This window comes from Schistocerca serialis, chromosome 7 (genome assembly GCF_023864345.2).
Source record: "Schistocerca serialis cubense isolate TAMUIC-IGC-003099 chromosome 7, iqSchSeri2.2, whole genome shotgun sequence".
Lineage (NCBI taxonomy): Eukaryota > Metazoa > Arthropoda > Insecta > Orthoptera > Acrididae > Schistocerca > Schistocerca serialis.
In genome coordinates, this window is record NC_064644.1 from 96,498,966 (window position 1) to 96,522,473 (window position 23,508).

At 42.4% G+C, this 23,508-nt stretch overlaps 1 protein-coding gene across 1 annotated transcript in view; it reads right to left on the reverse strand.

The window, feature by feature from the left end:
* LOC126412909 (uncharacterized) overlaps window positions 1-23,508 on the reverse strand; it is a 122,879-nt gene that overhangs the window by 71,100 nt on the left and 28,271 nt on the right. Inside the window, exon 2 of the mRNA XM_050082799.1 lies at window positions 10,092-10,441. Within this exon, the coding sequence (XP_049938756.1) occupies window positions 10,092-10,441 (350 nt within the window). The remainder of the gene's footprint in view (window positions 1-10,091; window positions 10,442-23,508) is intronic.

A 23,508-nucleotide genomic window follows, 5' to 3' on the forward strand; every position in this document is an offset into this window, starting at 1 on the left:
GAAGGTACAGCACAGCGGACATCGAACTACTGCACACTCCATAAGACATCACAAAATATAAGAAACAGGCCTACCTGAAATATCTACAATCAAAGAAATGAGAAGACTATACCGAGTATAAGCGACACAAGACAGTGGTCAAAATAGACCCAGAGCACGGGGTCTTGGGTTCGATTCCCGGCGGGGCCAGGGATTTTCACCTGCCTCGAGATAACTGGGTGTTTGTGTTGTCCTCGTCATTTGATCATCATTCATGAAAGTGCCGAGATTGGACTAAACAAAGATTAGGAATTTGTACGGGCGCTGATAACCGCGCAGTTGAGCACCCCACAAACCAAACATCATCATCATCATCCAGCAAGAGACAACAAAAATAAAGCAACAAAGCTGGTAACATTTCCTGAGTGAAATGGAAAATGATATGTATGGGAAACAAAGTAAAGCCTATAGGATTCTGAAACAATTTAATCAAGATGTACGAGATATGGTCCAAATTAACCCCATTCCAGAAAATAAATGGTTGGATTACTTCCAATATCTATGGACAGGTGATGAGGAAAAACTGCAGCTAATGACGAACACGTTGATTTTATATCAACGGAAGAACTAAAGGTTGTGTTAAAAACATCTAAAACAAACAATCCCCAGGGGAAGACGACCTGAACGTGCTAAAAGTGCTGAATGTTGTAAACAGTTGTTATAAATACAGAAACGTACCAGAAGTTTGACAAACAGCAGTTGTTATCCATTATTTAAGAAAGGATGTCGCAGAAAATGTGACAATCATGGAGGCATTAGTCTTCTGAAATCTAAATACAAGATATATGCAGAACTAATAGCAAACAGAGTAAAGTCACTTTCGGAAATGTTTTTACTTAAGACCAGAATGGGTTTTGGTTGGGATGATCTTGCTTAGACAAGACTGTTTTTCCATTTTGCCACATTATTGAAAAACACTGAGAATACAATCAGCCCACATACATAGGTTTTATTGACTATGAGAAAGCTTTTGACAAAATGACAGAGTTAAACTATCGGAAATTTTAGAAAATAATGGTATATCCCAGCATCTAATAAGTATAATTCAAAGTGTGTATATACACAACAAGAGCAAAGTACAAAAAGAAAGTCTGTTTGCGAGAAACTTCTGTTAAGGAGTGAGACGAAGGTGTCAATTGCCACCTACGTTATCTAATATATAGATACACGATGTCACAAAGACACACCAGAATAAAGTAGCGCACCGTTATAAGCTTAATAACAAAGCTATAAATATACTCCTGTTTGCAGATGATCAAATAAAGTTCACGGACTCAGAAGATAAGAATGGTTATAATGCGAGAATAAGTAAAGGTAAAACTAAGTTAATGTCATTCCATGGTAAGGAGCATTTAAGAAAAAATAATAATTGATGATAAACCGCTAGACAAATAAATATTCTAAAATACCTGTGATGTGAGGTCTCATAGCTCACACACAATGATCAAGAAAAGAAACTGGGAATACTCCAGAAGTTGGTAGGTACTATAAATCACACTCTACTAAAAAATCTAGGAAGGAAATTTTATAATGTGATGGCCGTCCCTGTGACTCCTAAGACATTCAGTTGCTTAGCAACTCATAATCGGATGAAAAACAGTGAAATAAGGAATAAACTGGGTGCCAAAAGCATGCTTCAGCAAATAGAGACGCCGTACAGGAAGAAATGGCATGAAGACATTCATATGATGTTGGAAGAATGAATACCTAAGGTAATATACAAGTATACATCTCAAGGGAAAAGGAGTCTTGAACGTCCTAAGAAGAGATGGAAATGTCAGCTTCATTCTACTTGAATTTGGAAGGGGGCAAGGATGCTAAAACTGGATCTAATGATGATCAGATGTATCCTGTCTCTTACCAGTTATCTACAAGACTGCTTGGAATCATATAGGGGCCTGAAGAAGGTGTGATGTAACACCAAAACCGACTGCAGCAAAAATGACACGTATAAACGGAGCTGAAGGTTTCATCCATGCTTTAAAAAGACAAATAATTATAGCAACAGATGTTGTCCCATGATCTATCAGAAGATGTGTAAACGTGAGACTTTTCTGTGATGCCGCACGGGATTAGCCGAACGGTATAGGCGCTACATTCATGGACTCTGCGGCTGGTCCCGGCGGAGGTTCGGGTCCTCCCTCGGGCATGGGTGTGTGTGTTTGTCCTTAGGATACACTCCTGGAAATTGAAATAAGAACACCGTGAATTCATTGTCCCAGGAAGGGGAAACTTTATTGACACATTCCTGGGGTCAGATACATCACATGATCACACTGACAGAACCACAGGCACATAGACACAGGCAACAGAGCATGCACAATGTCGGCACTAGTACAGTGTATATCCACCTTTCGCAGCAATGCAGGCTGCTATTCTCCCATGGAGACGATCGTAGAGATGCTGGATGTAGTCCTGTGGAACGGCTTGCCATGCCATTTCCACCTGGCGCCTCAGTTGGACCAGCGTTCGTGCTGGACGTGCAGACCGCGTGAGACGGCGCTTCATCCAGTCCCAAACATGCTCAATGGGGGACAGATCCGGAGATCTTGCTGGCCAGGGTAGTTGACTTACACCTTCTAGAGCACGTTGGGTGGCACGGGATACATGCGGACGTGCATTGTCCTGTTGGAACAGCAAGTTCCCTTGCCGGTCTAGGAATGGTAGAACGATGGGTTCGATGACGGTTTGGATGTACCGTGCACTATTCAGTGTCCCCTCGACGATCACCAGTGGTGTACGGCCAGTGTAGGAGATCGCTCCCCACACCATGATGCCGGGTGTTGGCCCTGTGTGCCTCAGTCGTATGCAGTCCTGATTGTGGCGCTCACCTGCACGGCGCCAAACACGCATACGACCATCATTCGCACCAAGGCAGAAGCGACTCTCATTGCTGAAGACGACACGTCTCCATTCGTCCCTCCATTCACGCCTGTCGCGACACCACTGGAGGCGGGCTGCACGATGTTGGGGCGTGAGCGGAAGACGGCCTAACGGTGTGCGGGACCGTAGCCCAGCTTCATGGAGACGGTTGCGAATGGTCCTCGCCGATACCCCAGGAGCAACAGTGTCCCTAATTTGCTGGGAAGTGGCGGTGCGGTCCCCTACGGCACTGCGTAGGACCCTACGGTCTTGGCGTGCATCCGTGCGTCGCTGCGGTCCGGTCCCAGGTCGACGGGCACGTGCACCTTCCGCCGACCACTGGCGACAACATCGATGTACTGTGGAGACCTCACGCCCCACGTGTTGAGCAATTCGGCGGTACGTCCACCCGGCCTCCCGCATGCCCACTATACGCCCTCGCTCAAAGTCCGTCAACTGCACATACGGTTCACGTCCACGCTGTCGCGGCATGCTACCAGTGTTAAAGACTGCGATGGAGCTCCGTATGCCACGGCAAACTGGCTGACACTGACGGCGGCGGTGCACAAATGCTGCGCAGCTAGCGCCATTCGACGGCCAACACCGCGGTTCCTGGTGTGTCCGCTGTGCCGTGCGTGTGATCATTGCTTGTACAGCCCTCTCGCAGTGTCCGGAGCAAGTATGGTGGGTCTGACACACCGGTGTCAATGTGTTCTTTTTTCCATTTCCAGGAGTGTAATTTAGGTTAAGTAGTATGTAAGCTTAGGGACTGATGACCTTAGCAGTTAAGTCCCATAAGATTTCACACACATTTGAACATTTTCTGTGATGTATCGTACTCAGTGCCTGTGACGCCCACTCGCTTACAAAGGAAGGATTCACACATGAGGCAAGTTAAAAAATCCAGTAACAGTTATCACAGGCTGACTGCGTGAACATTTAGCAAATCAGGAAACTAAATAGGTAAATCTCAATTACATTATCAATCTTTTTCGACCTTGTGAACCCACCGACATGGTGCCTAGACGCAGGGCCACTAGATGGTAGGAGCGAATCTATTTCAATACTAACCGAGCAAATAGTTTGAGAAAGTCACATTATGTGGTAAATAAGTAAAGAACAGAGGCGTTGCACTTAAACTGGTGACGCATACACGCCAGTGGATAAGGACACGGGTTTTTCGTGCAAGTCACCCTCTTGCCGGCAACGCAGAATGACCAACATAAGCGCCAGCGGTCAAACGCCGCTGGAATGGTCAGGACAGCTGTCTCAGTAAGGCTGGCAAGGGATTGTATGTACACCACAGAGTTTCCTCCAAGACAACAAAACTGTAAAGGGCTGGTGTGCAAAGAGATTTCAGACGGAGCCCATTAGGTGCAGGTTCGAGACAGTGTTGTTAAATCGTTAGTGTGGATGCCGCCATCGGCTGTAACTAACACGAACTGCCTTCCATTACTTTGGAAGCAGTCGTGTGTAAAATGAGACTGGTACAGTCTGCACACGTTTACCTCGAAGGCCGTAATTTAGCACTCTCGCAACTTGCTTTGCGATCTGCCTACACACCACTCACCGATGCTGAGGGGGTAGGAGTTGCCATTGCCATGCTTCGCGTTCTTCGTATTCAAATCTTTCATTTCTCACAGTCAGCAAGAATGTTGTGTCTAGACAAGACAGCCTAGACACAATGAGAGGAAGCCGAAAGGCACGCGCTAAGCCAAAGCAGGGTGCGTGAGGTCTGAAACAGGATACATAATGAATGCTATAAAGAAAAGTACGTAGCTTCTGGAATACTTAACTTTAATCCATCCTTTTGGTACATTTGGAGATTGTGGCGATACAAGTCAGACTCTTTAGATACATGCAATGTTACTGATGGCGCCTTGCTAGGTCGTAGCCATTTACTTAGCTGAAGGCTATTCTAACTATCTGCTCTGCAAATGAGCGAGGCTTCGTCAGTGTAGTCGCTAGCTACGTCGTCCGTACAACTGGGGCGAGTGCTAGTCCGTATCTCGAGACCTGCCTTGTGGTGGCGCTCGGTCTGCGATTCCTGACAGTGGCGACACGCGGGTCCGACATGTACTAATGGACCGCGGCCGATTTAAAGCTACCACCTAGCAAGTGTGGTGTCTGGCGGTGACACCACAAAGAATATGTCCTGTACGTTTCTTAACATTGTTTCCCATGTGTCGCTATAGCCTATTTAAATTACTTGATGGTTGACGTCTCTCACTTGCCGCTACAGTGTTACAACATCCGCTGCCGACTAACGCTGGGCTGGGCTATGGGCGACACACAAACACGGCAGGTCCCTTCACAAATTCATTAACATGTAACACGGTTGGTAGCTGCCGCCATTTGGTATGGGAGATGCTCTGTCGACTACTGATTTTAAGTGACCAAAGAGTGAACTGCGACAGACGACAAGTTTTGTAGGCTTGAATTTCAACTCCTGTCCCAACCTAACCACAATCTCATGATGTGCATTTTACCCGAGAAAACGGTGATCGACAACTGAAATCACGATCGCCTTGTTCATGGCGTTTAAGGCTAACCGCTACGAGCAAAATCAAGACAGAGAACTTTCATATTATGTTTCTTTACGTAGCCATCTTTCGCAGCAAAATTTCAGTTTCATCAGTAAAAGCAAACCCTAACATTTCGCTGTCATTGGTTACCTGAAACTATCTTCACACTGGCTACAAGGATGCCACGTTACCAACTGATGAGCAAGCTGTAGGTGTCACAAATTGATTCCAAACGAAAAAGGAATTATGGAAACAAAAATAAGAGCCAATAAAACAGTCAATACGATGATGAAATGCTGAGGCAAAGTATTATAAATAAAAAAAATCATTTAGACCGATTAAATGAGTGCAAATGATAAAGTCTTCTGATTAGATTTAGAAAAATAAAAAAAATTGCTGCGATTGACGTGATTCGAACTTAACGAACATTCATGCGTCAGGTTTATGCACTAACCGCTACGCTACACCATCACAGTGCAGAAAATTGTTGTATTTATTGACTGCAGCCAGTTGCAAAGTTATTAACTGTAGCCTTCAAAAGTTTGGTCTCATGCAATATCATGCAAGGTTTATCTAATATTAGCCAATCTCTTTGATTTTAATAACTGTATCTGTGACACTGAATATGTGTATTGAGCGAAAGGATCCAGTAGTGTCTGGTTAGCGCGGTGTATGAACTGTGTTTCTTTAGCATCGTCGTTTGTGTGTGTGTGTTTGTGTGTGTGTGTGTGTGTGTGTGGTTATCATATATGCTGAAATACGAAATATAAGGGCCAGACCCAAGATTTAGGATGCGAATACATCATGAAAGAAACCTGGGCAAAGAATTGGCGGACACACCAAGAAAGAAACTTGGACAAGGAATTGGAAGTGTACTAACTTCCGTGACAGCTTGCCAACGGCGAACAGTTAGAGTATTATGCTGAACGCTCTGATTGGATGACACCTCCTACAGAGCATGAAGTGTCAACTATCAACTAATTTTAATCGCTGCTTTTCAGGGCAGATTGTTTATCTCTTGTTACTTTTAATTCCAGCCGAACACTGCCTATCTGGAGTGTTACGCAGAATTGTGACTGATGTTGTCCCATGCTGTGAAAAGGCTACTTCGCACTCAAACGTATTTTTAAATGGTCAGTATACAAGTATTCCATTAATTTACTGCTTGTCTGACGTACGTTTGTGGCCTCCCTCCTGCCCTTATTATAGAACTTTTTCTGGCACCAACATCTGCTGTAGTTTCGGCCTCTAATGCTGCCAGTTAGTGGACAGATGATCTGCTGGTAACGTAGTTTTATCTGCTGATAGGAAAGTAATTATTTTACCCTTCGGTCTCATCAATTTCATGCACGCTACAGATGGATGTGTGGGGCACGGTATTTGGGCACTTAACAATGCTAGCATAGTTAAATGTTGTGGTTTCTTGCTCTTGGCTTTCTTAACAGTGATAACACATCAACAAAGGCCAGTAACTGGTACAAATATGACTGAACATATTACAAACGCTTGCAGAGAAAAAGCAGAAAAAGGTACTACGCTATCAGAAATATTTTGTAAGAAGGGTACGTAACTGCATTGAGATTGAAGGTTATCGCTTCGAACACATACTGGAGTAATTCTATCTTGGACAGCCATTTCATGTCTTGTAATACGTGAGTTAAGAGAATTAATTAGAAACATATAAGTACTTTGGTAAGAGCGTATTTAATTTTTTTCCAGTATAATACTTGTAATTATAACACATAGGTTACCACCTTTTTTAAAAAAATCTTGTGTAAAAAAGTTGCCCCTCTGGTTCATCAACAGCAGAGCCATACTGCGTATTCTGAATAGCGCAGCATCATTCACGCGAATTTGGTATTTACTGTTTTCATGTATGATACATATAGTTCCCGAGGTACTTTGATGTCTCAACTCAAATGTTTTGATCTACGTAAATACATAGGATCCAAAAAGTGTCTTTTACTGTTGGTACTCAGAATTTTTTGTGGCTTATTTTCTTTCCTGTGTGTCCATTTAGCAAATTAAACTCAACTTCCACGAAACCTCCTGGGAAAATGAGAAAAATTTGGTGCCTTCCATCTGATAATCTTTGCCCACATCACGTCCAGTTCCCCAGAATGTTTCTATCATCCTCCTCTCCCCCCATCCATCTACCACACCCCCTCGCCCCAAATCAGCAATTCCCTTGGATCTCATCATCCCCACACAGCAAATTGCCTCGTAGCATGGCAATTTCTTACCAGCTACTTGTCACTCTTGAAACATATTCAACGTATGTACTCCATCACAATATTACACAATTCGTACAATGAAAAATCTGTCTGATTTTGTTTCCTCCTCTCTTCGTTTCTTTCACTAGTATTTTCTTTGCTGTATTTACTTTTTCTGTTTCTCAGGTTTCTGCGCCTAAATTTCGCATAGGCATTCTTCTACAGAAGACATGCTACTCATCTAGTCTAGTATCATCATCTATGTAACCTCACAGTGAAAAACGTATCCTCATGCTACGTGTTATTCGGTTCATCTTCGGAATTAGTGCAAATTTTTCCTAGTTTTGTTTACTGTTAAAAGTTCTTTCAAAATAATTTCCCTCCTCATAACGACTCTCGGATATGGCCATCGTATCTTCTTCCTCAGAATCTCGTCTATCGCTCACAAGGAAAAGATTTTGATTATACTACTACGCCCTAGCATAATTTTTAAAAAATGGAAAATATTTTTCATTTTTTTATGTAAAAAATCTTTCGTAAATTTCGTCTCGTATATTAACGGTCTAGAACATACTATCAGTAGCTGTTTTTCTTCACTGCACGTAGCACAAAATTTTATTTGTTCTATTAAGTCACCTGTTGTGTTCCAGTGTTCCCCTTTTCTTTGGCCTGTTAAGCTTACCTCAGTCTATTACGTTCAGAAACGTTTGGAATGTGTACTACACACCTGCTCTGCTCCAATCTACTATACTACTCACTGGCGAAAACCTATTACGTTGCTACTGGCGAAAACGGTTTGTATTCAAAAGTAGTGCAAAGCTCTCAATTACTTGCATACGTTTTTGATATTTTTTTTCTTTCGGCACAGAGCATGCGCATCTCCTCGGCGAAAATGTAAGCCGCTCACTGCGAAAAACACTGCTTGCTACTAGTTATCCGAGCTTATATCAGCGCTACTTTATTTTAAAATTTTTCTCTACCTTTTTCCCAACGATTACTGTCGAGAAATTAGATCTAGGTACACTGCGAGAAATCTACTTACTGTTTGGTCTGTTTATGAAATAATTTTTCGGCTATCAGTCGAGATTGGCTTTTTGTTTACATTTTGCCCAACGCGGTTTGGAAAATGATTCCTGTTTCCAAGTACGTTTCCTGTGTGCTACGACATTTATTCGTTATGTTTTCGATGTGTGACATGCTCCATTGTTCTGTTGTCTTTACGGTAATACACAAAAACACGAGGATTTTTTTTCTTTTTTGTAATCTATCATTATATAGAGTTATTGGCGAAACTTGGAAAGAGATACTTACGATTTTCTTGGGTTGCACTTACGCAGATACACAATTTTCTACACATATTGCACAATGAGAACAGAAAAAGCACATATAAAATATTACAAAGATGTTTTTATATGTAGTCAACAGAGATAACACTATAGATCGTCCACAGAGAATATAAACATCCATATAGAGGGGCTTTCTCATAGTAGTAGAATATATAATGTAAAATGTAATTGACCAATATTCAGACAGTTGAATAGACAAAACGGCACGCCAGAAATGCTCCATGTTCTACCTAGGACAAATAGCTCAAGACTGGAACATTAGGTATACAGAGCACGTTAAAGCCAACAGACACACATCCGAAATAGCCGCACACTTACACAATACAGCACACCCATTCGGAAAATAAGAGCCAAAATATCAAAGTACTCCACCGACTAAATAAAGGTCAATTGATGGAACAACTCTAGATACTTATAGAAAAATATATATGAGGATATAATACAAAATGAAAAACTGGAGAGTGAATCAGTGAATTTCTTCGGATGATTCGACAACATACTTAAATAAAAATAGTGAGAGATAGAAATAATGATGTACATAAGCAAATAGTGATCTACATTACTAACATAAAATGTAGTGCACAAAAATATATATGCTTTGCAGGCGACTTAAGTTCATCTCTGTTGACTACATGTAAAAACGTCTTTGTTATTGTACGTTCGCTATTTTTATTGGGTACTGTGCACAGAGAAGTGCGGGTGATGTTTAATATGTGGGAGTTTCTGCACAAATTGACCACAAGAAAACAGTGGATACAATATCTTGGTAAATTTCGCCACTAACTCTATACAAAGAACAACAATTAATTAAAAATTGCGCATCTTTATGTATATATATTACAGCAAAGAGAACAGAAAAATACACCAACTGAAACACTGAAAACTTGTTGAATAAGCGGCGTAGAACACGGAAAACGCACTTGAAAATAGAAATTATTTCGCAAAGGCGTTGTGCAAAAAATATAAAGATCGTGACTGGTAGCAGACAAGGTATTTGATAAACAAACCCACTGTTTCTACGGTCGCAAGCTCTCACCAGCTATTTCTAATGGAACAAATCCAACAATTAAGTGCCTAGGGCGGCCGTTACGACGCATGCGCAGTACCTGCTTGAACTGCCGAATGGCGCCGTTGATGCGCAGCGAGTCGGCGGCGATGCCGGCAATCCCGTCTGCCGGTTCGCGCAGCTGGCGCAGCGAGGCGCTGCCGGCGCTGTGGTGCGCGCAGTGGCCGCTGCACGGCGCGGCGGGCTCGGGCTGCGAGCTCTGGCGCACGACGCGCGCGGCGCCGTGGCAGGGCGAGGCGCTGAGCAGCACGGAGGGCGGCTGGCGCACGCTCTCGCGCGACGCCGACCGCAGAGGCGCTGGCGCCAGCATCTCGCAGCGGCAGCGCGGGTGGCCCGGCTGCATGGCCACGTGCTGCGACGGCGGCGGCAGCGGCGCCGCGCTCCGCGTCCCTGCGCAGCGACCGCCACAACGTCTCACAACCACGTGCCAGAGGGAATTTCTCACTACTACAGCGAAAAGCTTGCAGAGCAAAAACACTTTACGTCCAACATAATGACACTAAATACCGTTGCCCACTCAAAACGTAAAGTTATGTCATACTATTAGGGTTCCGTACTTCAGTCAGTAGGGTTAACTTTGTTATCTGTGTGTGTGCGCGCGCGTGCGTGCATGTGTGTGTGTGTGTGTGTGTGTGTGTGTGTGTGTGTGTGTTAAAAAAATGGTTCATATGGCTCTGAGCACTATGGGACTTAACATCTATGGTCATCAGTCCCCTAGAACTTAGAACTACTTAAACCTAACTAACCTAAGGACAGCACACAACACCCAGCCAACACGAGGCAGAGAAAATCCCTGACCCCGCCGGGAATCGAACCCGGGAACCCGGGCGTGGGAAGCGAGAACGCTACCGCACGCGCGTGTGTTTGTGTGTGTGTGTGTGTGTGTGTGTGTGTGTGTGTGTTTTCGAAATCCTTTTTCTCAGGAACTTTGCTACTCGCCGTATAGCGAAGATGATGTGTCGCAGGTAGGTACAAAAAAAAAAACTGTCAGGTAGTGAGCTTTTGGCCAACAAGATCTTCGTCGTAAAAAAGAGAATATACATCCACACACACACACACGCACACACACACACACACACACACACACACACACACACACAAACACACACACAGACACAGACATACATACATACACTAAATTGAGCGCAACTCACACACACCTCACCACAGTCTCTGGCTGCTGAACCCTCCATGTAGAATCATGAAATTTGGTAAGAAGAAAGGTTTTGCAGTACAAGTAATGGAAATGAAATCAGACAGTTGTTAATTTATAGTTCTATCACACGAAAAATATTTCTTTTGTCATTTCTTATCCGACCTCAAATGTGAAATTAAAACAATCTCGAAAGTTTTGGGATCCCTGCAACCGATATCTTGCTAGTATCACTGTCGGTAGCAAGCAAAAATAGTCGAAACCCTTGATTCCATCTATATACGAAATTAAGTTTGTATGGAACCGTCAACGCATGAGTCCTGCTCACACCAGGCCAATTCTTTTCATCAACTAATTTCTCGGTCGGTGCTTGACAGAAAATGGCAACAACATTAAATAGGAAACGCTTTCTTGCTGTTCTGTTGAATAATGTTTATTTGGTCACGAGCCTGCTTTCAGCAAGAAGGCCATCATCGGGTTTAAATGAAGATCGCAGCCATAGAAGAAACTGCGATGGAGCCACAAATACTCGTACATAAACTGAGAAGCAGAATATGGATAAAATAATAGATTATCGATTGTTTACACAGGAGTGTATTACAGTTTTATGTCACACATAGTTAATTATATATAAACAGAAACGTAATTAAAGTTTTATTTGGAGTTTGCTACATTTAAAGACAGCTTAAAAATAAAGCTAAATTCACAATAAACTGTAATACACCGCAGAGCCAAAGAAACTGATACACCTGGCTAATATCCCGTAGGGCCTCCGCTAGCATGCCGATGTACCGCAACATCACGTGGCATGGACTCGACTAATGTCTGAAGTTGTGATGGAGGGAACTGACACCACGAATCCTGCAGGACTGTCCATAAATCCGTAAGAGTATGAGGGGGTGGAGATCTCTTCTGAACAGCACGTTGCAACACACTAGAGATATGCTCAATAATGGTCATGTCTGGGGAGTTTGGTGGCCAGCAGAAATGTTTAAACCCACAAGAGTGTTTCTGGAGCCAGTGTATAGCAATTCTGGAAGTTCAGGGTGTCACGTTGCCCTGTTGGAATTACCCGTTGGTCGGAATGCACAGTGGAAGTGAATGGATGCAGATGATCAGACAGGATGCTTACGTACACGTCACTTGTGACAGTCATATCTAGACATGTCAGGGGTCCAATATCACTCCAATTGCCCGCACTTCACACCATTAGAGCGCCTCCACCTGCTTCAAAAGACCCCTGCCAACATGCAGGGTCCTAGGATTCAAGAGGTTGTCTCCATACCCATACACGTTCATCTGCTCGATACAATTTGAAATGAGACTCGTCCGACAAGGCAAAATGTTTCCAATCATCAACATTCCAATGTTGGTGTTGACGGGCCCAGGCGAGGCATAAAGCTCCGTGTCGTGCAGTCATCAAGGGTACTCAAGTGGGCCTTTGGCTCTGAAAGCTCATATTGGTGACGTTTCGTTCAATGGTTCACACACTCACACTTGTTGACAGCCCAGAATTGAAATCTGCAGCAATTTGCAGAATGGTTGCACTTCTGTCACGTTGAACTATTCTCTTCAGTTGTTGTTGGTGCCGTTCTTGCAGGATCTTTTTCCGGCCGCAGCAAAGTCAGTGATTTGATGTTTTACCAGATTCCTGATATTCACGATGCACTCGTGAAATGGTCGTAGGGGAAATCCCTACTTCATCCCTACCTCAAAGATGCTGTGTCCCATAAGTCATGCGCAGACTTACTTAACTAACTTAAATCTTGACAACTTGCCACTGTAGCAGTAGTAACCGATCTAACGCTGCGCCAGAAACTTGCTGTCTGATACAGGGTTGCTGACTGCAGAACCATATTCTGCCAGTTTGCACATCTCTGTATTTGAATACGCATGACTATACCCGTCTCTTTGGCGCTTCAGCGTATAACATTTATATAATTGTAAATTAATTGTAAAGAGTGGAAAGAGTAAATTTAACTTGGTCATCAATGAAGGCCGCTTTTCTTTTCAACCTCCGATAGACCTGTAAATAAAAGACAAATTCATAGAAAACAATTATTTTATTACCAAAAGTTTTGTACACTTATGATTACTTTTCAACATAATCACTGAGGAGATTGAGACATTTATCGCACATGTGGAAAGCATGGAACCCTCTTCAAACAATGTTGCCGACAATGATTGCAAATAGGGATTGACGTTGTTTTGAAGATCTTCGTTGATTTGAAGGTGCTGCCCGCCTAGCCACGTCTTCAGTTCAGAGAAAAGGTGAAAGTCACTGTCAACCCGTTGAACAAGGTCGGCTGTAACGACAGACTTGCGTCCTTGGCCCCCTTCATCATGCGCGTCATTTCGGCCATCTTTAAACTTTCGGCACCATTCACGCATAACATCATTAGTCATGATGTTATCACTGTACATTTAGCTCATTCTGCGATGAACTTATGCTGCACTATCCCCTTCTACTTGAAGAAACCGAATTACACTTCGTAACTGACATATGGCGGGAGCAACAATGACGGCAGCCATGTTTACGAGGCTGTAGTGCAACGCAGACTGATGCCTCGAGGTCAGCAGCAATGGCGGAGTGTGCAGTGCGAGAGTTGCGCAGTAGCCTACAGCGCATGTCCACTTCCTGCCGCTCGTGTAGCTTCTATACTAAGTGATCAGAGGTTAAAAAAAAAAGAAAAAAAGAAAGAAAGAAACGGGCCTAGTATATTACTAAACTACTGACCTGATAAACGGTGCATTGACCCAGTTGCAGGTTGCCTATCTGAAGACTTTCAGGAACAGCAAAAATTTTATTTCAAATATTATTAAATTTAAAGCTTTAAAATGCTGTCCTAATCTACCCATTACGGGGTATAATCTTAGGTTAATGGTTTAACACAATAAGAGAAATATTACAAATATAAACTATGTAGCCTTAAATATCTTGTTCAGATTAGCCAAACTATATACACCCAGTATTTGAGAATGAGAGTTTTTTCCCACTTCAAACTAACTTTATCGAAACCTTTGCGAAACTTTTTCTCGTGACCCCCAGCCCACATAATGAAAGGCAAGAATCGCTTTCGGCGTTTTCGCTGTTCATGCAACAGACATGACGTTTTACTTTATTATTTCTTTACTACTCGCTCTATTCGCAACACATTTTGCGTAACAACATATACCACTGAATGTATGTGTAAAATAATACCATTGTACGACACATAGTTTAGGAGATATGACGTCATTAACACTGAGATGCCTGAAAAATTGTCTTTTGTTTAGACGCCTGAAAAACTACTTTTCGTTTAAAACAGAGAACAAATTCCCCATAATGTAGTCATCCAGCGGTTTATAATGTGATCTCTTAGTTATTACCAGCAAACTTTAAACATAATTTCAAATCTTTCCCGAATTTTTCGTCGCTTACATGCTTAACGTCAAATGCTTAACAATTAACTCATTTGTAATCAGACGTTTGAAGCTGTTCTATACATGGGACTTCGCTTCTTTAAAGAATCCGTGCTAAAGGTTTAATTTGGTATTTACTGTTGAATAATAATGCAGATATATCGTTGTTATCGGAAAACACAGATATGTAGATGAGAGTCTTGAACTTTTTTGCAAGGTTATGCGAAATTTTGCCAACATACAGGTTAGCGCAGCAGTTTCTAAAACTACTGACTGGTTCTTGTTGACCAGCGTGCAGACGATGCGCACTTTTAAGTAAGCTCCCATTGACATAGAATATTATTAAACATGTCAGAGGCACTAAAAGCAACAAGTCTGGTAATATGCAATTCGGTTTGAAATACACATTCAAATAACGAAACTTAAATGAGGAAATGTAGCTGTAGTTTTATTTGTAATCGCTAACTAAGCGTATCTTTGTACTGAGGTCTGTATTAAGATCCATTGTAGCTCGAGTCCGTCCTGCACGACGGTACACAGTACCAGTGTGTTCGAAAAACACGCGCGCGGAAATGAGATTCATCAAGCAATCGTATCTCTGATTCTGTTGATGGCCGAAATAAGCGGTCAAGTGTTTTTGGTCAGCTCTTGGCCTACCGACCATTTGTATACCTACCGGAAGCATGGGAATACTGTAGCTATCCTACAAAATGGTGAAAATATAAACATTACACACTTCCTCCCCCCCCCCACCCCCCACGCCCGGCTAATTGATCAAATCGGTTGTTTCTCTTGCATTAGTGTGGACGTTAAGCGGCTTGTTAAAAAAAAAAAAAAAAGTTCAAATGTGTGTGAAATCTTATAGACTTAACTGCTAAGGTCATGAAGCCCTAAGCTTACACACTACTTAACCTATATTATCGTAGGGACGAACACACACACCCATGCCCGAGGGTGGACTCGAACCTCCGCCGGGACCAGCCGTACAGTCCATGACTGCAGCGCCTTAGGGCGGCTTGTAGAAGCGCCATTTATTCATGGGCGGCTCTTGGGAAAACCCGGAAAAGACCATAAGTCTTGGGTATCAGAATTACTAATTATAAAGATGCTCATTTCTATAATTTCTATTCATGACAAATAATCGAATTTTTTGTCATATTTCCTAAGATGATGTGCTCAGAGATATCATCATCGATTACCGGAGATCCAGAGGCTAAAAATTATTCGATGGTCCAGCTGGCGACATAAGCACCTCATAGGAAATTATTTTGACAAACGAAATTTTTTGTACATGTAAACCAAACATCACATTTTTTTAGTATACTCTAGATGCAGCATAAAAACGTGCATTTTTATATAAAGTAGGGTAAAGTGGACTGTTTTGAATGGGAGAAGGTCTGTCTTAACCCTATATAACGGGAACGTATTTGTTGTCTTGTAACGACGGAAATGCATATCCTCCTATTTCCATCTATTGTACTATAAATTTTTTTCCTTATTTTGTTACCTGAAGATATGACGTTTCTGTGTCTTTGTATATTGTAATTGTTTTACTATTTGTATATATATGCATTTATGTCGATGTATAATTCGTTTGTTTTCTAAAGATTATTTGTATTTTTACGCTGGGTCTGGCCTAGGGAAAACTACGCTATCGAACGATTACACCGATAGGTCGTGTGGAGAACCAAAGTGTTTAAGATCTTTGGTAGTGTTAACTCTGTCGCATGGAGCGCGGGCAGAGGGAGTCTGGCTGGAGTAGTGCAGTGGAGCAGGTGTGTTGTGTGACGCTCCCGCGAGTTGCCGCGCTTTCGGGGTTCGGCAGCATGTAATTGCGCTCGAATTGCTATGATAGTTTCTGACACGGTGTCGCGGACGGGAAGCATTAGCTGGCGGACATCAAGAGCCCGTTTCGCCTGGTGACCGTGTCGAGAAGAAGGCGCGCCAACGTCCAGTTTCTGCAACAGCGACGGCCGACAATGAGTGACTGTCGCCACCTCCTCGATCGACGGCTTCAAACCTTCAATCAACCAACAAGGAAGACTGGAAGCACGTAAAGTTTTAGAACTGTATGGCAGACCTCAGCTTTTAAAATTGTTGCATCACAAAATTACAGCAACTTACCATGAACCCTTGTTACTCATCGTCCCAATTGCATTACCAAGCAGGGTCCCTTCCCTTTCCGAAATGAACCCGAGTGTCGTTGAAATTCAGACGCCAGCATTAAAGTAATATCATTCCATTTCACTGCTTTAATTTCAAAGTTAAGTTAAGGTATTCATAGCTGGCTACAATATTTAGATTACACAAGCACAAATTAAGAGTGCGAGTTTTGTTAGCATATTTTAGCTTACCTGTGACTGCAGCTCAGCTTGGTACGTACTAAATGTTACTATTGTTAATTGTCCAGAATCATTTAATTCAAGTTCAAAGTTAAATCTCTTATTTCTAAATTGCGTAGATTCAAGTAGCTTTTGAAATGATTGTTGAGGTAGCTCAAGACTAACCTTATTTTACTGAATTTCTTAGGGCTTCAGAAACAAATCTCACTATTAATTTCAGTCACTAAATTTACTTTCAGTTTTCCAGTTTTATTAATTCTTTTGCTAAATTAAGTCAGAGTGTAGCGACATTTATTACTTCTGACAAACTTTCAGTTTTCACATTACACGTGTCAACCTTCAGTTGCCACGCTTTTAGTGCTAATTATAAGCGCAATAACCTTTCTTTGTCAGTTATTATAGTAGTTATCCATAGGAGTGGCGACCGTAATTTTCCCCAAATCTCAAATATCTAATTAACGCCAATTAATTGTTAACGTGACGACCGCACATTCACTGTCTTTATTAATTTTACCCTTTTCTCAAAATTAGTTTCCACCAATTTCATTTGCATTTTTCCTTTCATTTAGATGTAACCCTTTCCTCCCTCTTTACCGACAGATTAACTTCGGTGACGATTGCTTTTCCCAAATTCCAATTAGGTACACGCGGTTTAATTTTTCACTGTCATTAAGGTCGATAAGTGAGGAGGAGGTTACAGTCTACATGTGAAAATGCATCGAAGTATATAAATAAACTGTCAAAACTTTATTGACCTGCAGAATTTGTTTTATATTGGCAGCACATCCTGTTGTAAGAGGGAAAAGAAGGGAACCAGCTTAAAAATGCCCCTGTCGGAACACAAAAAGACAAATATGATTCTCTTTAAAATAATCTGACAGAAAAGTAGGGAACTAGCAGCCTCAATTCTCATTTCGCTTTTCCCAACAAAAATTTTGGCTTACGAACATAATCACGATTTTTTGCTCTGAAACAGAGTTACAGAGAGACAGTGATGGAGGAAGAGAGAGGAGACCGTGTCTGTGGGAGAGAAAAAGAGAGGAGAAGAGACAGTGATGTTGGGAGAGAGAAAGTGGCAGTGAAAGACAAAGAGTGATGGATGACGACAGTAGCAGTGGGAGCGAAAGAAAGAAGAAATAATCATGGTCAGTGAGAGACAGTGGCAGTAAAGTGGAAAGAGAGGTGAGTGCAGAGCATACATAGACTTGGGGCAGTTTTAACCCCCCCCCTCTCCCCTTTCCCTCTGAACAAGCCAACTTTAACACGATAAAATACGCCCACTTTCCCCCATCCTGTAAACCCACGTGTTAGAGAGTCCTGGTCTAGAAGTCGAACCACCCCCAAGAACATATGTGGTTAGGAGACAATGGTGGTTGAAGAGAATGACAGCTGATTGTAAACGGGAAAGAAAGAGACAGTGCCACTGGAAGTGAAAATTAAAGCGACGAAGACATTGGAAGTGGGACAGAGAAATAGTGAAAATGCAGAGAAGGCGAGAGTGGTAAGAAAGAACAAGAGAAAGAGAGGAAGAGAGTGACGTTGGGAGAGACAGGAGCAAGTGCCATTAGAAGGAATAAAAGACAGTGACACACAGACTTACATTGACATAGGCAGTGAGAGGGAGATGAAGCGTACGAAGGCATCGCTACATAGAGAGACTGGGAAAAAGGATTTAGAGTGTTCTGTTTTAAAAGAGCGCGAATATTTTCGCGTGCCAAAATTCTTGTTGAGGAAGGCGAAGTGAGGATTGAGGCTGCTGGTTCCCGATTATTCTTTCAGAGTGTTTCAAAGAGGAACATGTTCGCCTTTGCTGTGCTCCGATAGGAGGATTTCTTAGCTGTTTAGATGAAGTTGGGATTTCAGATGTTGTAGGAATGTATCTAATTGTCTAGTAGTACCAGTCAGTAAACACAGCACATCATCCACATACCTGATACAGTAGTTAATTTTGCAGTGCAGTAATCCTTTCGGCAAGTACACGTGTTCGGAGTCATTCCTGAACTTCGTTTCTTTCAACACGAAATAAAAATCGGTTAAAACGAAAGATTTCGCCTATCTCGCCGACAAATATACCTACTCACATCAGCCGCGACATCACCCATGGACTTACTGACTAATTGTTTTCACTAGAAGTAACAGAATGAGCCACAGATGCTACTGTTGCCGTCTTCCAGTTTGTCTCTGAATCAGGCATAATGAAAACAATTAAATCAATTTTCGAATTCTGTGATCGGTGTGTCAAAGAAAATGCATCTAAATCAGTGAATTATTTATCTTAACTGAATCTTCCGTCGATTCTTGGTAAAACAACATTATAGTAAATGAAACGCAGTATCTTGCTTTTGTTCTACAGTATTACTTTTTCTGTGTTCACCGGTTTTCGGCTTACAAGACAATCTTCAGTCATTTATTCACACTGACTACTGCCCGAAGAAATTACAATGTTTCTAAACGACATTGGAAAGGAAGTGACAGATCTACACTGAAGCAGAAACGTACAGTAAACAACATCTTTGACAGTGTGTTGGTTATGCAATGTAAGAAGTAAAGCGATGAGCAGTAAATAAATGCAGGAATAAAACACAAAAATGGAACAGCAAACCACATAACAGTTTATATTAATTAACAAAAAATGAAATATAAAAGATTAGTAATTGATTTATTTTATTTTATTTTATTTGTTAATATAAACTGTTATGTAGCTTGTTGTACCAGTTTTTGTTAAGGTTTTTTCTGTTTACTATCTCTATGTTTATTTACTGTTTAACGTTTTACTTTTTGCATTGCATTACCACGACACTGTCAAAAATGTTGTTTACTGCCTCAATCTAGATATGTAACTTCTATTCCAATGCAGTTTACAAACACTATAACTTCTTTGGCTACAATAGCAGTGTGAGTAAATATCTGAAGATGGCCTTGTAAGACGAAACCTTGTTAACACAATAAAAGTAGTACTGTAGAACAAAAGCAAGCTAGCACTTTTAATTAATTATAGTGAAATATTTGTCAAAATCGTTTGGTATTTTTGTCTTTAAATTACGGGAGCGTAAAATTATTTTTTTACTCACTATGGCAGAGGAATCTGGATGAAAACAAAAAGCTATTTTGTTCAAAATTCAGATAGAGTGGCTTGAGCCAGACGATGAAAAACAGAGGTCGGAAACGGAAATCTATAAAGAGTTCGACGTTGGTAGTTGTATATTGTTGCCGATTAATTAAAAATAGAGATCAAACTACAGCAGTGATTGAGGAAATGTATGTACGAGCAGGATACAAAACACGTGAGAACAGTCCTACACGCAGATGCACAGACTGCGTTGTCGGTTTGGTTCAGATGAGCTAGGTTTCAGAAAGCTCTCAAATCAAAACTATATTGCTGGAAAGAACTGCGAAACTTGCAAAAGAAATGGGTACTAAATTTTGTGGAAATAAAAGTCGGTTCGAACGTTTCAATGTCTGCGGTTAAGCTAATCAAATTCTACCGTCTATGACGGCAATGGACAGTACCCCGTCAGTCGAAAATGTTTCGAGACTGGGTTGATTAAAAATGCAAAAAAAAAATTAAGATGATGGTTTTAACAGTTCATCTGTTGTACATACTCTCCCACTCACTAGAGCACAACGCACAGAGCGCTCATACAAAGATGTGTGACTGCTAGAAATGTGTTTCTTTGCGATGTTTTCAACTCGCCCCTCACACTGACTTTAATATCTGTCAAGGCGTCGGACCTTTGATATGAATTCTGCATTTTGTCTTTTTGTGGTAGGTTTGTGCTGATAACAACAAGTCTCGTAACTCGTCATGATTTTTTCCAGAAACGAATAGTCCGCGTTTTCAAAATGAGATTTTCACTCTACAGCGGAGTGTGCGCTGATATGAAACTTCCTGGCAGATTAAAACTGCGTGCCGGACTGAGACACGAACTGAGCTACCCAAGCACGACTCACGCCCCGTCCTCACAGCTTTACTTCTGCCATTATCTCGTCTCCTACCTTCCAAACTTTACAGAAGCTCTCCTGCGAACCTTACTCCTGAAAGAAAGGATACTGCAGAGACATGGCTTAGCCGCAGCCTTGGGGATGATTCCAGAATGAGATTTTCACTCTGCAACAGTGTGTGCGCTGATATGAAACTTCCTGGCAGATTAAAACTGTGTGCCAGACCGAGACTCGAACTCGGGACCTTTGCTTTCGCGGGCAAGTGCTCTACAAACTCTTTTTTTAATTTAATTTTTAGAAAATCCCTTAGTAAAAAAAACCCTAAGTGCCACCGCCACTTTTCATCCTATAACAAAAAAATCTGGTCCACTTCAGGCGTTGGCTCCTGACTAAAGCTACTGCAGAGAGCTGCCTATATACCAGGCGAAATATGGGAAACCAAGGTTAGGGCTATCCTTACAAACAAAACAAAATCTTCCTTTTTCTGAATTTTATTTTTATTTTTATTCTTTTTATTGTTTTTTTATTTTTGTTGTTGTTGTTGTGTAATTGATCAGAGGCCTTCTGCGCCCCGCTGGTAATATGTTGAGTTACGTCTTCTCGAAATTGACGTGTTCCGTTCAATTGTTCAGAAATGTTCATTGGTTCAAACAGGAAAACTTCTTCTCTCTTGGCTTAACACATTCCAGCTGCGAGGCGGGTCGTGAAAAGCACTCCCAAGTCTGTATTTTGCGTGACGGAAAACGACATAATGACGGTCATTGAGGTATGTCCAAAAATCGAGTTTGTCCAAATAGGTAGTGAATGGCATGTCCGCGAATCCAAGTCACAGCATTGGTCTTTGTCCGAGGAAAATAATCACGTTCCGGAAATAATAATGAAAGGGGAGTAATCCGACCCGGAATGTCCCGCGTTAGAAAAGCCAAAATACGACGAACCAAGTGCCAAACCTCCACCGCCGGTCCGCAAACAAACCGATGTTCATCATTGTCTGGCACTCCACACGTGGGCGAGGTGGATACGATGAAGGCGAAATTGGTTGATTTGCTTACCATTGACAGTTAGGTACCAGACAGATTGAAAATTCGTGTCAAAGTAACAGGCGAACACCGCGCGCCATACATGACGCCAGTCAACCTGGGGGAATTTTTGTTCAATCGGGTTAGGTGGACGACCTAATTGGAGGAAATTGTATACTGCCACTGTCTTGGGTAAAAGCTGTCTTGGTAAGGTGAGGCGTAGATAACTGAGTTCAAGAAAGAAGTATCGTATATAATGGAACTGGTCCGGAACATCCGAGATCATCACTGGGGCTGACAGTGAGACCGGCTTATATGCCGACAGGAGGAGACCAGTGAGGCTCGTTGGGCAACGTGTCCATACCGTCATCTGGGAGCTGACAAATAGGGCGCGAGCTCTATCCGGCACGTGAAACAGACCCATCCCACCTCGTTCACGGGGAAGAGTAAGGGTTGCATAGTTAACTTTGAACAACAGCCCAGAGCTGACGAAAGATGCCATCGCTGCCAACATGCGACGTGCCACAGTAAGCGGGAAAGGTAGAACTTGTGCTACATGGGGAACTCGGGATGCGATATATATATTAACATATCGAGGTCGTTGGAGAATATCTAGGGATCGAAGGCGATGGTCCATAAGACCTGCTCTGATCATTAAAAGGAGGCGTCGGCAGTTGATGGTGGCTGAACGCCGGAGATCTGATGAAGAATCTATTCCCAAACAGCGAATTGTATCAACGGTGGTGAGAGGTGTAACGCACTCCACTGGAAGTCCCGTGCCAATGAACATAATTTGTGACTTACGTACGTTTAAAGAGCTACCCGATGCCTCACCATAAGTCGCTACCCACGTCAAAACAGCTCTAACCTCGTCGGCATTACGCAAACAGGTGACTACATCGTCAGCATAGGCCGTGCAACAGAATCGGTAGCGATCTATGGACAACCCTACCAAACGTTGTCTTAGACCACATAGCAAGGATTCCAAGGAAAAGGCGTACAAAATCGCTGATAGAGGGCAACCTTGACGTACGGATCGACCTATTTTTATCGGAGGAGTGAGTCTGCCATTGTACATAATCCTGGATGAGGCACCCCGCAGAAGGCGCATCACTACCCATATGGTGGAGAACGGCCGTAAGGAACCAATGGTCAACCCTATCAAACGCTTGACTAAAGTCCAAAGACGCAAGTGCCCCAGAGAGGCGTTGTGCCTGGGTAACGGCGATCATATCCCCGTAGCGGCATAAAGCCGTGCGGATATTATTATCCCCTTCCAAAGATGCTTGGTCTGGCGACACAACATATCGGGCAACGTTTTTAAGTCGTGAAGATCTTCATATCACTGTTAAGGAGGGTGATAGGCCGATAATCACTGATATTGTTGCCACCATGCGGTTTATGTACAGGAATAATAATTCCTTCCATGAAAGCGTCCGGTACAGGTACTTCCGGAGACATTAGTTCCCGACAGATGGAGGTGAAGGTGGACTCTAACAAATCACGGAAGGTGCGATAAAATTCGAGGGGAAGACCGTCGGGTCCTGGGGCGCGATTGATGGTTCCAGCCAGGATCGCATCGCGGACTTCATCATCACT